Source organism: Nerophis lumbriciformis, linkage group LG37 (assembly GCF_033978685.3).
Source record: "Nerophis lumbriciformis linkage group LG37, RoL_Nlum_v2.1, whole genome shotgun sequence".
In the NCBI taxonomy this organism is placed as follows: domain Eukaryota; kingdom Metazoa; phylum Chordata; class Actinopteri; order Syngnathiformes; family Syngnathidae; genus Nerophis; species Nerophis lumbriciformis.
This window is the reverse complement of record NC_084584.2, coordinates 7,680,594-7,696,416: the sequence shown is the minus strand read 5'-3', so window position 1 is coordinate 7,696,416 and position 15,823 is coordinate 7,680,594. Positions and strand designations below refer to the sequence as shown.

General features: G+C 42.7%; 1 protein-coding gene across 2 annotated transcripts in view; it reads left to right on the top strand.

The window, feature by feature from the left end:
* Positions 1-15,823, top strand: part of cdc73 (cell division cycle 73, Paf1/RNA polymerase II complex component, homolog (S. cerevisiae)) — a 52,570-nt gene that overhangs the window by 3,043 nt on the left and 33,704 nt on the right. For both annotated transcript variants that reach the window (XM_061931455.2, XM_061931454.2), the window contains exons 2-6: positions 2,093-2,198; positions 9,651-9,720; positions 9,801-9,863; positions 9,926-9,978; positions 11,544-11,632. In XM_061931455.2, coding sequence (XP_061787439.1) covers positions 2,093-2,198; positions 9,651-9,720; positions 9,801-9,863; positions 9,926-9,978; positions 11,544-11,632 — 381 coding nt within the window. The remainder of the gene's footprint in view (positions 1-2,092; positions 2,199-9,650; positions 9,721-9,800; positions 9,864-9,925; positions 9,979-11,543; positions 11,633-15,823) is intronic.

Sequence of the window (15,823 nt, the reverse complement as noted above, 5' to 3'; positions counted from 1 at the left end):
TGATCATACAGCCGTGCTGTTTCACAGTGAAGCAAGGTGGCTCTCCCGGGGGAAAGTGCTGTCACTTGCCCTGTCTTGCCAAATGCATATAGCTCCTCCTTTTTTTTTTTGCAAAGATTGCAAAGTGGCACTTTTATTTTATTTATTATTGAACTTGATGCAAGTTATTTGATTTATTATTGAACTTGCAAGTTATAACACTTTTTTTGATTTATTATTGAACTTGATGCAAGTTATAACACTTTTGTTTTATTTATTATTGAACTTGATGCAAGTTATAGCACTTTTTTTGATTTATTATTGTACTTGATGCAAGTTATAACACTTTTTTTGATTTATTATTGAACTTTATCAAGTTATAACACTTTTGTTTTATTTATTATTGAACTTGATGCAAGTTATAACACTTTTTTTGATTTATTATTGAACTTGATGCAAGTTATAACACTTTTATTTGATTTATTATTGAACTTGATGCAAGTTATAACACTTTTGTTTTATTTATTATTGAACTTGATGCAAGTAATAACACTTTTTTTGATTTATTATTGAACTTGATGCAAGTTATTTGATTTATTATTGAACTTGATGCAAGTTATAACACTTTTTTTGATTTATTATTGTACTTGATGCAAGTTATAACACTTTTTTTAATTTATTATTGAACGGCTTCACGGTGGCAGAGGGGTTAGTGCATCTGCCTCACAATACGAAGGTCCTGAGTAGTCTTGGGTTCAATCCCGGGCTCGGGATCTTTCTGTGTGGAGTTTGCATGTTCTCCCCGTGACTGCGTGGGTTCCCTCCGGGTACTCCGGCTTCCTCCCACTTCCAAAGACATGCACCTGGGGATAAGTTGATTGGCGACACTAAATTGGCCCTAGTGTGTGATGTGGTGTAGTGTGAATGTTGTCTGTCTATCTGTGTTGGCCCTGCGATGAGGTGGCGACTTGTCCAGGGTGTACCCCGCCTTCCGCCCGATTGTAGCTGAGATAGGCTCCAGCGCCCCCCGCGACCCCAAAGGGAATAAGCGGTAGAAAATGGATGGATGGATGGGTGATGCAAGTTATAACACTTTTGTTTTATTTATTATTGAACTTGATGCAAGTTATAACACTTTTTTTGATTTATTATTGAACTTGATGCAAGTTATAACACTTTTTTTATTATTGAACTTGATGCAAGTTATAACACTTTTGTTTTATTTATTATTGAACTTGATGCAAGTAATAACACTTTTTTTGATTTATTATTGAACTTAATGCAAGTTATTTGATTTATTATTGAACTTGATGCAAGTTATAACACTTTTATTTGATTTATTATTGAACTTGATGCAAGTTATAACACTTTTTTTTTATTGAACTTGATGCAAGTTATAACACTTTTTTTGATTTATTATTGAACGTGATGCAAGCTATAACACTTTTTGATTTATTATTGAACTTGATGCAAGTTATAACACTTTTTTGATTTATTATTGAACTTGATGCAAGTTATAACACTTTTTTTTATTTATTATTGAACTTGATGCAAGTTATAACACTTTTTTGATTTATTATTGAACGTGATGCAAGTTATAACACTTTTTTTGATTTATTATTGAACTTGATGCAAGTTATAAAAGTTTTTTTGATTTATTATTGAACGTGATGCAAGTTATAACACTTTTTTTGATTTATTATTGAACTTGATGCAAGTTATAACACTTTTGTTTTATTTATTATTGAACTTGATGGAAGTTATTTTATTTATTATTGAACTTGATGCAAGTTATACCACAGCTGCACAGTTATTTTATTTATTATTGAACTTAATGTTATTTTATGTTATTGAGTTTGAATGTATACAACTTGATGTTCAATAAATTTGAAAATGTTAAAGCTTGGCATTAGCGCTCTGTTGGGGCGATGGGGGCAGGTGGGGCTTGAAAACTCCCTCTTGTCCAAAGTGGGGGATGACAAAAAAAGTTTGAGAACCACTGGATTAGGACATCATTGGGAGGGGTGGACAAATACTTTTGTTGTATGGACGTGAGACTATTGAAGGATGTGATAGAGCTAACATGTGTCTCATCTTGTCTCCATCCCTCCAGGACTGGTAAGGAGGGCCACCCCAAAGAGTACTACACCTTGGACTCTATTTTGTTCCTGCTCAACAACGTACACCTTCCACATTCATCCTACGTGCGCAGAGCAGCAGTAAGTGTTGGACTCATAGCATCTAGTTCTCATTCTAGGGCTGGGGCATGCATAGTCCTTAGATTCAACCACACCCACCCGTGCTGGAGAAGTTTCATAGCATCTAGCTGTCATTCTAGGGCTGGGACATGCATAGTCCTTAGATTCAACTACACCCACCCGTGCTGGAGACGTTTCATAGCATCTAGCTGTCATTCTAGGGCTGGGGCATGCATAGTCCTTAAATTCAACTACACCCACCCGTGCTGGAGAAGTTTCATAGCATCTAGCTGTCATTCTAGGGCTGGGACATGCATAGTCCTTAGATTCAACTACACCCACCCGTGCTGGAGACGTTTCATAGCATCTAGCTGTCATTCTAGGGCTGGGGCATGCATAGTCCTTAAATTCAACTACACCCACCCGTGCTGGAGAAGTTTCATAGCATCTAGCTGTCATTCTAGGGCTGGGGCATGCATAGTCCTTAGATTCAACCACACCCACCCGTGCTGGAGAAGTTTCATAGCATCTAGCTGTCATTCTAGGGCTGGGACATGCATAGTCCTTAGATTCAACTACACCCACCCGTGCTGGAGACGTTTCATAGCATCTAGCTGTCATTCTAGGGCTGGGGCATGCATAGTCCTTAAATTCAACTACACCCACCCGTGCTGGAGAAGTTTCATAGCATCTAGCTGTCATTCTAGGGCTGGGACATGCATAGTCCTTAGATTCAACTACACCCACCCGTGCTGGAGACGTTTCATAGCATCTAGCTGTCATTCTAGGGCTGGGGCATGCATAGTCCTTAAATTCAACTACACCCACCCGTGCTGGAGAAGTTTCATAGCATCTAGCTGTCATTCTAGGGCTGGGACATGCATAGTCCTTAGATTCAACTACACCCACCCGTGCTGGAGAAGTTTCATAGCTTCTAGCTCTCATTCTAGTGCTGGAACATGCATAGTCCTTAGATTCAACTACATCCACCCGTGCTGGAGAAGTTTCATAGCATCTAGCTGTCATTCTAGGGCTGGGGAATGCATAGTCCTTAGATTCAACCACATCCACCAGTGCTGGAGAAGTTTCATAGCATCTAGCTGTCATTCTAGGGCTGGAACATGCATAGTCCTTAGATTCAACTACGGTACATCCACCCGTGCTGGAGAAGTTTCATAGCTTCTAGGGCTGGAACATGCATAGTCCTTAGATTCAACCACACCCACCCGTGCTGGAGAAGTTTCATAGCATCTAGCTGTCATTCTAGGGCTGGGACATGCATAGTCCTTAGATTCAACTACACCCACCCGTGCTGGAGAAGTTTCCAACATAGTTCTAGAAGGAAATCAATGCATAGTAGAAAAATGAAAAGATTGTATACTTTATATGAAGTTGAACACTTTTAATGATGAGGACGTTGAAAGTCACAACAGGACAATATCATAAATGACAACACAACAACTTTCCGCTACAGCACAATTGCAAAAGCCACTGAACACAACTTTAAGCCACGTAGACGTGACAGTGGAGCAAAGTTACAGTGACGGGCCAACTTCATCAATGGAAAAGTACAAAACTGGGCACACTTCACTTACCAAATTTTTCGGACCATAGGGCGCACCGGATTATAAGGTTGACGAGCAGTTCTACTCAGGTCTATTTTCATACAAAAGGCCCATTAAAGTGGTCATTATATTTTTTCCTACATTAAAAGACTTCCTTGTGGTCTACATAACCTGTAATAGTGCTTCTTTTATTAGATGTTCTATGTCAGGTTCAAACACTGATGACATCTATTAAACAGACAAGAAGCAAGGAATCATGCAGAGACAGAGTTCAATTTAGCTCAATGAGGAGAGACGTATTGGGCTGTACACTCAGTTCCAGTTCCAACCTACGCTCTAAGGCACAGTCCCACGTGCTCCTCTATTTATTTGGGAGGTCCCTGGTTACATCACCGAGGCTGCCTCTGAAGGAAGGGGGGTAATTTCAGCAGCCCCAATTAGACACAATATATGATGATTCAGAAATGGAAATGTGCTGACACTCGTGATATCGCCCTGTCTCTGCTTTGTCTGCGTCACGGCACTCGATGTTCGCCCTTGGCAGTCAGCAGGCCGTGTCTGGACACAAACACTGGTACAGGACGACTCACAATCTTGGATTTGCAAGTTGTCCCTTTGCACAGATAGAAAAGTACAACTTCAGCACAATTGATAATGACTATAGCAACGGCCTTTAAGCATGAGAGTTGTGTGATAACTTACACTTAATTATTCTAACATTCTACATGTGAATACTTCCTTGTGGTCTACATCAACTTTATTTATAAAGCACATTATAAATTTACCACAGGGGTAAGTACATAACATGTCATGGTGCTTCTTTAGTCAAAATGTTGCATAGAGGATGTTTTACACATCACCCTCAAGTTTCTTCAGGATGCACCATATAGTGGGCACTCTTGTTTACATGCCTCTTCTCCCATCATCCTGGTTCTACTGGTAGTTGTTAGCACTTCCATAGCGAGTCTACTGACAGATGTAAGTCAGAAGTGTAGGTTAGTTGTATTAGAAAGTGGAGGATGAATGCTTGACAACAAGATGATGGAGGAAAAGGGTGAGCTTGTTGACTATGGTGCAGACTATAATGGCGGACGCTAGAGATGCGCGGTTTGCGGGCACAACCGCGGATTCCGTGGATTATCCGCGGATCGGGCGGATGAAATTAAAAAAAATTAGATTTTATCCGCGGGTCGGGTCGGGTGGTTGAAATAAAAAAAAATTAGATTTTAAATAGATTCAGGCGGGTGGCAGTTAAACCAATTCTGAAATATATATACATAGTTAAATGTTGTTACCTACATACGAAAAACGAGCAGGCACCTGCAGCATATGCCACAACAGAAGAAAAAAAAAAAAGAGATGGACACTTTTACGGAGCGGAGAAGGGACACCTCGCCGGGGTCCGGGACCGAGGCCCCTTCCCCCGAGAGGGCCCCACCGGGAGCCGTAGCTGAGGCGATCCACGAGAAGGGCCCGACGCACGTCCAGGGTCACCACCGCGCCCACCGCACCGACACCCCGCCTCGTCCGCCTTCGCCGCGGCCGGCGTCACGCGCAGCAGGTAAGCAGCTTACCTGCCCGCCACCCCCGTGGCCGGGGGCTCGTAACAGGGGTCACTCCGCGCGCTCCGCCCGCGCAGCTTACCTGCCCGCCACCCCTGTTGCCGGGGGCGCGTAACAGGGGTCACTCCGCGCGCAGTGCGCTCACAAAAGGGGTGGGGCTCACCCTGGTTGATATAGACAGCAGGACGGTGGCCATGGAAGTTGGAACCCGCTAAGGAGTGTGTAACAACCCACCTGCCGAATCAACTAGCCCTGAAAATGGATGGCGCTGGAGCGTCGGGCCCATATACCCGGCCGTCGCCGGCAGCGAGACGCGCTTGGAGGTGCGCTCAGCGCGGCTCCCATATGATTGCGCACTGGTGTGCGTCTGGGTCGTGACAGCGTGGCACGCGAATGTCTGTGCTGCATTGGATCAGTCTCCTTTCTTTAACAGGCAAAAGCTTTATAACCTCACTAATGCCTTGCATCGTCTATATTAGATATATAACAACGGGCGGGTGCGGGCGGATGCGGTTCTGATCAAATGTTAGATCGGGTGGATTGCGGATGGTTGACGACTTTCTGATGCGGTTGCGGATGAAATAATTGCCTATCCGCGCATCTCTAGCGGACGCGCTTTGGACAAACCTTTACTGTATATGGGCGGATTGAACAGGCGTCAACCTGCAGTCCACATGTATCTCTTATGTATAAACAAAGTAAGAGTGAAACCCTTGTGAATAATCACTGAATGGAGAACTGGGGGTGGGATTAAATAAGTTATCTTCTTCCCACTCCCTTTCAGGCCAAACTGGACAATCATGCATTACATTACCTTTTGCACTATATTCATTTATATTATTATGTGTTGTCAACTTTGTACCTTTTTATGTCATTGACTGAAATAAATACCGTATTTTTCGGAGTATAAATCGCACCGGCTGAAAATGCATAATAAAGAAGGAAAAAACTTATATAAGTCGCACTGGAGTATAAGTCGCATTTTTGGGGGAAATGTATTTGATAAAAGCCAACAGCAAGAACAGACATTTGAAAGGCAATTTAAAATAAATAAAGAATAGTGAACAACAGGCTGAATAAGTGTACGTTATATGAGGCATAAATAACCAACTGGTATGTTAACGTAACATATTATGGTAAGAGTCATTCAAATAACTATAACATATAGAACATGCTATACAATCTGTCACTCCTAATCGCTAAATCCTATGAAATCTTATACGTCTAGTCCAGGGGTCGGCAACCCGCGGCTCCGGAGCCGCATGTGGCTCTTTGAACACTCTGATGCGGCTCAGCAGCTTACTTGCTGAACCCCCCAATTTTCCCGTGAGACTTCCGGATTTCAGTGCCTCTCGCAGAAAACTCCCGGGATTAATATTCACCGATTTTCACCCTTACGGCTATAATAAGGGCGTGCCATGATGGTACAACATTTGGCGCCCTCTACAATCTGTATTAACAGCATGCCAGCCCAACACTTGTTATACAATATGCATCTTTAGCATTCACACGTCCGTGACAGCAAGGCATACTTGCTCAACAGCCACACAGGTTACACTGACGGTGACCATATAAAACAACTTTAACACTCTTACTAATAATGCGCCACACTTTGAACCAAAACCAAACAAGAATGACAAACACATTTCGGGAGAACATCTGCACCTTCACACAACATAAACACAACAGAACAAACACCCAGAATCCCATGCAGCCCTGACTCTTCCGGGCTACATTATACACCCCTGCTACCACCAAACCCCGCCCCCACCCCAACCCTGCTCCCCCACACATCAACCCCCCGCCCACCTCTGTGCGTCGGTTGAGGTGGGCGGGGTTTGATAGCGGGGGGTGTATAATGTATCCCGGAAGAGTTAGGGCTGCATGGGATTCTGGGTATTTGTCCTGTTGTGTTACGGTGCAGATGTTCTCCCGAAATGTGTTTGTCATTCTTGTTTGGTGTGGGTTCACAGTGTGGCACATTATTAGTAAGAGTGTTAAAGTTTTGTTTTTTTATACCGCCACCGTCAGTGTGACCTGTGTGGTTGTTGACCAAGTATGCCTTGCTGACACCTACGTGAGCAAGCGGAAGTCCCATACAACGTGTGGCTGATCAGGCACGCTGACTATAGTGGGTGCTATATGCTGTACCATCACGGCACACATGATGCTGACAAGCGTCATTAATGTAAAACCCGCGTGCCGCACCGGCTTTCAAATTAAGTGGGCAGCGTGTCTGAGACCCCTAGTTATACATAGCACAAAGCAAAAAAAAAACCTTTGTATGCAGTGTTATTTCATTTAAAATTTCAAAAAAAAAATTCGGCTCCCATTGTTTTCTATAGTTTGTGAAACTGGTCAAAATGGCTCTTTGACTGGTAAAGGTTGCCGACCCCTGGTCTAGTCTCTTACGTGAATGAGATCAATAATATTATTTGATATTTTACGCTGATGTGTTAATCATTTCACACATAAGTCGCTCCTGAGTATAAGTCGCACCCCTGGCCAAACTATGAAATTATCATTACACCATGTACCAAATAAAATTGCTTGGAGGTCGGTAAGCACAAGCAGAATTAATACTTACTTTACGCGCACTGTGCATTTTTGGTAAAAATGTACTGAGTTTTGGCTTCTAGTTGTTGTGTATTATGGTTTTTAATGTTGTTGTGTCGTGACTTTTCTCTGCCATCCTAACAGTTTTATTATTTTTAATAAATTCAATGATTTTAAGTATGAATGTCAGTGTTTCCCACAGGACAGGCATTTATTTGTGGTGGTGTGGTCGGGGGGTGGCGGCGGCAGCGGCGATGACCAAGAAGAACGCGGAGTTGGAATATAATTACAACATTTTATGTACATATTTATATACAGATTTGAACAATTAGTGATTCACTGAAATATATTTATTAATTGTGGTTCTTACAAAAAATATATCTTATAAAATATCCATCCATCCAGCCATCTTCTTCCGCTTATCCGAGGTCGGGTCGCGGGGGCAGCAGCCTAAGCAGGGAAGCCCAGACTTCCCTCTCCCCAGCCACTTCGTCCAGCTCTTCCTGTGGGACCCCGAGGCGTTCCCAGGCCAGCCGGGAGACATAGTCTTCCCAACGTGTCCTGGGTCTTCCCCGCGGCCTCCTACCGGTCGGACGTGCCCTAAACACCTCCCTAGGGAGGCGTTCGGGTGGCATCCTGACCAGATGCCCGAACCACCTCATCTGGCTCCTCTCGATGTGGAGGAGCAGCGGCTTTACTTTGAGCTCTTCCCGGATGACAGAGCTTATAAAATATAAAAGCTAAAATGTCTCTTAAAGCTCTGCCCCTTTAATTAGTGAATACTAAATAATTTAACTTTAGCCTACAACTACAACCATTTTATTTACCAGCAACATGAAGTGAAACAGAGGCAGAGGTGTCCTGCCACAGTCAGTCAACCTCCTCCTCCTCCTCCTCCTGCTGCTGCTGAACAGGCCGCACCTGTAGTCCGGACTGTAGGCCGACCTCCTCTCCAAGTCGAGCCCTTTTCGGCCGTTGAAAATATTTTTCTATACTCATCTGTGTGAAGGAATTTTATTCTTTTCATTGCATTCACATGCTGCAGTGGACAGTGGACAATTTAGCTTCAGTCCATGTGTGTTTATTGACAACAGGGTTATAACCTGGACACGTTAGCTCGTCGGTATGAAATCAGGCGACCGTTACTACGTGCGTCTGCCTCGGCCCCCGAGTCAAACAGCGGCGGTGTTAATGAAGCAGCGTCAGGCTGCTCACCGTCAGTGAAACGCTCGGTGAAATCGCGCATTAACTACCTATAACCTAGATTACCCTCGTATTTTGATCCCGTCTGTCCGTCCGTCCGTCCGTCCCTCTTCTTCTTCTGGCCCACCAGGTGAATTAAGTGCTATTGGCGGAGTTACAACGCATAGTAGGCTACCGCCACCTACTGCACTGGAGTTGTAACTACAAGCAACATTCACAGACAGTCCCATTGCTTTTATGAGCGGTCGAGCGAGTCAAAAGCCGAAAAATCCATTTGTGCCGGACGTAATTCTTTCGTGGCGGGCCGCCACAAATAAATAAATGTGTGGGAAACACTGATGTATTTAGAATGAAAAGACGCAGTATTGGTGAGTATGGAATAGAAAATGAGATCAGAACGTGTTTCCTCCTGTTAACTCAACCTGAAGTGTTCAAATAAGATGTGATTGCAACACAAAGAGGTTCTTCAGATCTTCCATAAATGATGCAATTGATTATTCTTATAGCCAGACCTTAAACAAACCACAGATTGACACTTTTTTTCTTCCAGTTGATATTCCATTTTCTACTCTTGCGTTATTTCACAGACAGAAAACATCCCTGTCGTTCGGAGACCTGACAGAAAGGGCTTGCTGTCCTACCTCAACGGCGAGAGCTGTGAGTAGCACACAGAGGATGTCTTCATGTCCCATCTCAGCCATTTAGGAATACAACTTGATCTTTCCCTCTGTTGACAGCGACATCCACCAGTATTGACAGGAGTGCGCCTATAGAAATAGGCCTGCAAAGACCCACACAAGGTAGGTTTCACTTCAACCTGGTCACCTCACGTCTTGACACTCTTTTCATCTGCTAACTTTAGTCAAAAGAGCGGCTGATGAAGTGTCTTCGGAAGCCAAAAAACCAAGGATTGAGGTGAATATAGACTTGTTGGACCAATACCATAACCTCTTAAGGCCCAAGCTGATTGTTTACATGCTTTTTTTTATTTCTCTTTGCTATTTGGGCTTGTTGCAATCATCTTTTGATATGATGTACTTAGTCCGTAAGTACACACACGTGTACTTCATGTTTAGTGACATGCTAATTCTTATTTTTACACTTTTTTTGGTCAAAATTCCATTGTATGTTATACTCTTCTGACACCACTAGATGGCAGTATAAGTGTCCACATAAGTGGCCATAAGACTCCAATTCAGTAGTGTACACCATTTTGGAAATAAGAGCTAAAAGGTGCTGTCCACGCATGTGGCCACTAAGCCTTTAGAGGCTAATTTAGTAGAGGTCCACGTCAACCTAGCTCAACTTGCCATATCTGACCTCATGCTCTTTAGCTCACACGGGAGTTGTACGCTACACCGTTATTAGCATAGTACTGTGATACTAATGAATCATATTCAGTACTATACCGCCTTTAGTTACTCTTTTAGTAGTAAGTAAACAAACAAAGACTCCTAATTAGTCTATGCAGTAACATATTGTGTCATTTATACACCTATTATTTTCTACACATTATGAGGGACAAACTGTAAAAAATGGATTATTAATCTACTTGTTCATTTACTGTTAATATCTGCTTATTTTCTGTTTGAACATGTTCTATCTACACTTCTGTTAAAATGTAATAATCACTTATTCTTCTCTTCTTTGATACTTTACATTAGTTTTGGATGATACCACACATTTAGGTATGGATGTGATACCAAGTAGTTACAGGATCATAAATTGATCATATTCAAAGTCCTCATGTGTCCAGGGACGTATTTACTGACTTTATAAACATAATATACATTTTTAAAAAAGGGAAAAAAAATATCGACGTAATCATAGTAGTATTGATTAGATACGTGCCTGTACTTGGTATCATTACAGTGGATGTCAGGTGTAGATCCACCCAGGAATAGCATGTTTAGCTATTCCTCGTCCTCCAGTGATATTGATACTTGGAAGAAACTCACTTTTACTTGTCGCCATGGAGATGAGGATTAGTGATTTAGAAGTAGCTAAAACTAGCTAGCCATGTGTTAAAGCAGCTCTTCCTGAGGGTGTTTCAGTGTTATAACTTCACCTTTATCTTGACTTTTTACACCAAAATGCGTCCATTCTCCTTTTTCTGTCTACACACTGTGTCTGCTTGTAAGTACTCTGTGTGTGTGCGTTGAAGAAATAAAAAATGGGGAAACGGTACTTTTCAAACAGAGTATAGTACAGTTTTTGGTTCATTAGTACCGCGATACTATACCGTACAACCCTAGTGTAATGTTACAGTGGACACAAATCTAAACATACTTGAATAAAACCTCTGCCTTGTTTTGATGAATATTTAGACTTACTATTGTAATGTTGTAGAGCCAGGTGGTAGTAATGAGAACGTGTGGTTTATTGTCATTGTGGCCATGAAGGCGTCTATAGCACAGTTGCTGAGTCTCTCAGTGGGACAATGATGTCATTTCAATGGAAATGTTGTGTTGTAACTTCAGGATGAGGAGCGAGTGCGTCTGGACAAAGAGCGTCTGGCTGCTCGTCTGGAGGGCCACAAGGAGGGCATTGTGCAGACGGACCAGATCAGGTACCCCCACACCCAAGCACCATAGCAGACTTAGGTCTTGTCTACGCAGAAACATCTTAGTTCTTTAAAGGGGAACATTATCACCAGACCTATGTAAGCGTCAATATATACCTTGATGTTGCAGAAAAAAAGACCATATATTTTTTTAACCGATTTCCGAACTCTAAATGGGTGAATTATGGCGAATTAAACGCCTTTCTATTATTTGCTTTCAGAGCATCGGGAAGCAATCCGCCATTTTCTCAAACACCGAGTCAAATCAGCTGTTATTTTCCGTTTTTTCGACTGTTTTCCGTACCTTGGAGACATCATGCCTCGTCGGTGTGTTGTCGGAGGGTGTAACAACACCAACAGGGACGGATTCAAGTTGCACCAGTGGCCCAAAGATGCCAAAGTGGCAAGAAATTGGACGTTTGTTCCGCACACTTTACCGACGAAAGCTATGCTACGACAGAGATGGCAAGAATGTGTGGATATCCTGCGACACTCAAAGCAGATGCATTTCCAACCATAAAGTCAAAGAAATCTGCCGCCAGACCCCCATTGAATCTGCCGGAGTGTGTGAGCAATTCAGGGACAAAGGACCTCGCTAGCACGGCAAGCAATGGCGGCAGTTTGTTCCCGCAGACGAGCGAGCTAAACCCCCTGGATGTCTTGGCTCACACCGTCCCTTATGCCACCAAAGATGATCAAGAGAAGAATATCGACCCTAGCTTCCCTGGCCTGCTGACATCAACTCCAAAACTGGACAGATCAGCTTTCAGGAAAAGAACGCGGATGAGGGTTGTCACGTTCAAACACTGAGGACATCTATTAAACAAGACAAAAGGCAAGGAATCAAACAGAGACAGAATTCAATTTGGACTCAATATTGAGGAGAGACATGGCCACTGCACTCTCTGTACAGTCCTGCACCACGCTCTGACGAAGAAGGTTTTCGTCTCCTCATTTATTCAGATGTTCAATGTTCACGCACCAACACATGTCACAACAGGAATGGGAAGTATGTAAAACAGTCATTGTTTTCGGTCTCATTGAAGTCCAAGAAGAGGATTTGTCGGGCTTGGGCTCTTCCTGGATCCAGCTGGGGCAGGTGTTGGAGGACAATGGATAACCCCTCCCGTCTCCTGACCACAGGGACTTCAAGAGGGCAGCGGGTCGTAAATAGCGTTGACCTCGGTTACCAAATAGTTGGAAGAGAGTTTGTGAAATATTTCAAAGAGAGTTCGTTTAACACTTCAAAGAGAGTTCCTCTGGAAGTTGAGCAGATCCTGCCATCTGTCCGTGTTGAAATCACAGTGGAGTTTTACAAGCCTTCTTCCTCTTGTTAGGCCTCGAAAGACAGCATTCATAATACAACGTTTCTTTTGTGATAACTTACAAACAATTATTCCAACAAGGGTATGTCTACAGAATATATCAGTTGATGAAAATTGGGATGTCTGCACTCTCAAAGTGCATGTTGTTGCCAAATGTATTTCATATGCTGTAAACCTAGTTCATAGTTGTTAGTTTCCTTTAATGCCAAACAAACACATACCAATCGTTGGTTAGAAGGCGATCGACGAATTCGTCCTCGCTTTCTCCCGTGTCGTTTTCGTCGGTTTCGCTTGCATACGGCTCAAACCGATATGGCTCAATAGCTTCAGTTTCTTCTTCAATTTGGTTTTCGCTACCTGCCTCCACACTACAACCATCCGTTTCAATACATGCGTAATCTGTTGAATCGCTTAAGCCGAGCTAATGTTGCTATAAACGTGCTGTTCTATGCGCCATGTTTGTTTGTATCGGCATCACTATGTGACGTCACAGGAAAATGGACGGGTGGTTAAAATCAGGCACTTTGAAGCTTTTTTTTAGGGATATTGCGTGATGGGTAAAATTTTGAAAAAAACTTCGAAAAATAAAATAAGCCACTGGGAACTGATTTTTAATGGTTTTAACCCTTCTGAAATTGTGATAATGTTCCCCTTTAATGTTGTCAGTCAAGTATTTAGCAACATTTTCCTCCACACCAACACCCTTTAGTATAACAAGGTTCACATTTGGTTGGTTGGACGCCAGGCTGTTTGTTTGACTGCTATATTTTTATCTTAAAAGCAAGTTTTAAGATAAAACTACTAGATACTACGCGACCCCCCCAGCAGTCATTGGGGAGGCCACTTGTCATTCTTCAGCAGTGTGAGCAGTTGAGATCAACGTTTTACTACCTCCCGAGGTTTTATTTCACTCATGTGAACTGACTTTTGATAACATGTACCGTATTTTCCGCACCATAAGCCGCCCTGGGTTATAAGCCGTGCCTTCAATGAACGGCATATTTCAAAACTTTGTCCACCTATAAGCCGCCCCGTGTTATAAGCCGCATCTAACTGCGCTAAAAAACAGTCAGATAGGTCAGTCAAACTTTAATAATATATTAAAAACCAGCGTGATGTGGGCGCGCATGGAGTCGTATATCAACATGGACGGAGCTGCGTGAAAAAAGCCACCCGGCCTCTTCGCGTAAACTTACCTTAACCACTCGCTCATCTTTTCTTCATCCATCCATCCCTTCGAGTTAGCTTTTATGATGACGCCGGCTGGAAAGGTCTCTTTTGGCAAGGTCTTCCTTTTGAATATCACCGTGGGTGGAAGTTTCTGGCCATTAGCATGGCAAGCTAGAACCACAGTGAAGGATGACTTCTCATTCCCTGTGGTGCGAATATTCACCGTTCGTGCTCCCGTTGTATCCACAGTGCGGTTCACAGGAATATCAAAAGTCAGTGGAACCTCGTCCATGTTGATAATGTTCTCTGGCCGGATCTTTTTTTCAGCTATCTTGTTTTTACAATATGCACGGAAAGTAGCCAGCTTTTCTTGAAAGTCTTTAGGCAGTTGCTGTGAAATAGTAGTCCGTGTGCGGATGGAGAGATTGCGTCTTTTCATGAACCGGAAACCTGTCGCTTAGTAGGAGCCATTTTGTGGTCTTTACAGATGTAAACACACAAAGGAAATGAAACGTAATATCCGCGCGCTTCTTCTTCTTCTACGCGGGCGGGTGGTTGCTTACAGTAGAAGAAGAAGCGCTTCCTGTTCTATGGGGGCGGGTGCTTACCTTGGCGGTTGCTTGCGTAGAAGAAGAAGCACTTCCTCTTCTACGGGATGAAAAAAGATGGCGGCTGTTTACCGTAGTTGCGAGACCGAAACTTTATGAAAATGAATCTTAATATTAATCCATATATAAAGCGCACCGGGTTATAAGCCGCACTGTCAGCTTTTGAGTAAATTTGTGGTTTTTAGGTGCGGCTAATAGTGCGGAAAATACGGTATTTACTATTTAGAATGCAGTAGAAAACCAAACACATATGTGTTCTTGTCTTGTGAATGATAAATATTCCAAAAAAAGAGCAGTTCCCTTTTAGGTAATAATATTTGTGTCCCTGGTCAGACAACTTCAAGGTGCATTCAAGGTTTCTACATAGTGTTGCGTTTGGACCAGTTGTTCCTCCCAGGGAATTCAAGTCACAAGTCGCTCCCAAGCTCTTTACGACACTTAAAGCTGAATAGAAAAACCACCAGAGACAGAATAGGTATTTTGTAATATATTTGCAAAGCTTTGCATATACATTGAGACCAGTCCAGCATAGAACATTCAATCGCGCCGCCAAGATGGTCTGCCCTCCCCCCGAAAAACCCTCTCCCCTCTTAAGTCTCTCTCTCTCCCCCCCTCGCAGACATGTCCCTTCAGCCAAAACACATGCCCATTATCCTCCGCACCTGGGAATAAGAAAAGATAAGAGAAAGGAGTATCTCTCTTTCTTACATCAGAAGATTCAAGGTTAAGCACACAGTTTTTGCAGACAACCAAAAGACCACAATTAGAAGAAAAACACTAGCTGTTTTGTAATATGATTATGAAAAAAAAGAAGTAACACTTAAATTCGGATATGTGTAAATATCTGCCTCCGACAATAGAAACAAATGTTTTTGGGGGTAATTCATTGTTCCAATCTTGGCTGGGCGATACGGAGCAGAACTGATATTTCCACTCCAGTATATCTGTCATCTTAAACAAAACCTGCAGTTAGCTGCTGAAGGTTGTCTAAGTTGAGTAGGACTGCAACTAACCACTATTTACATAGTCAACCCTTAGTTGACTATTCCAATTATAAACATATTTACTACTTTTTATCACTCTGAAATACGGCT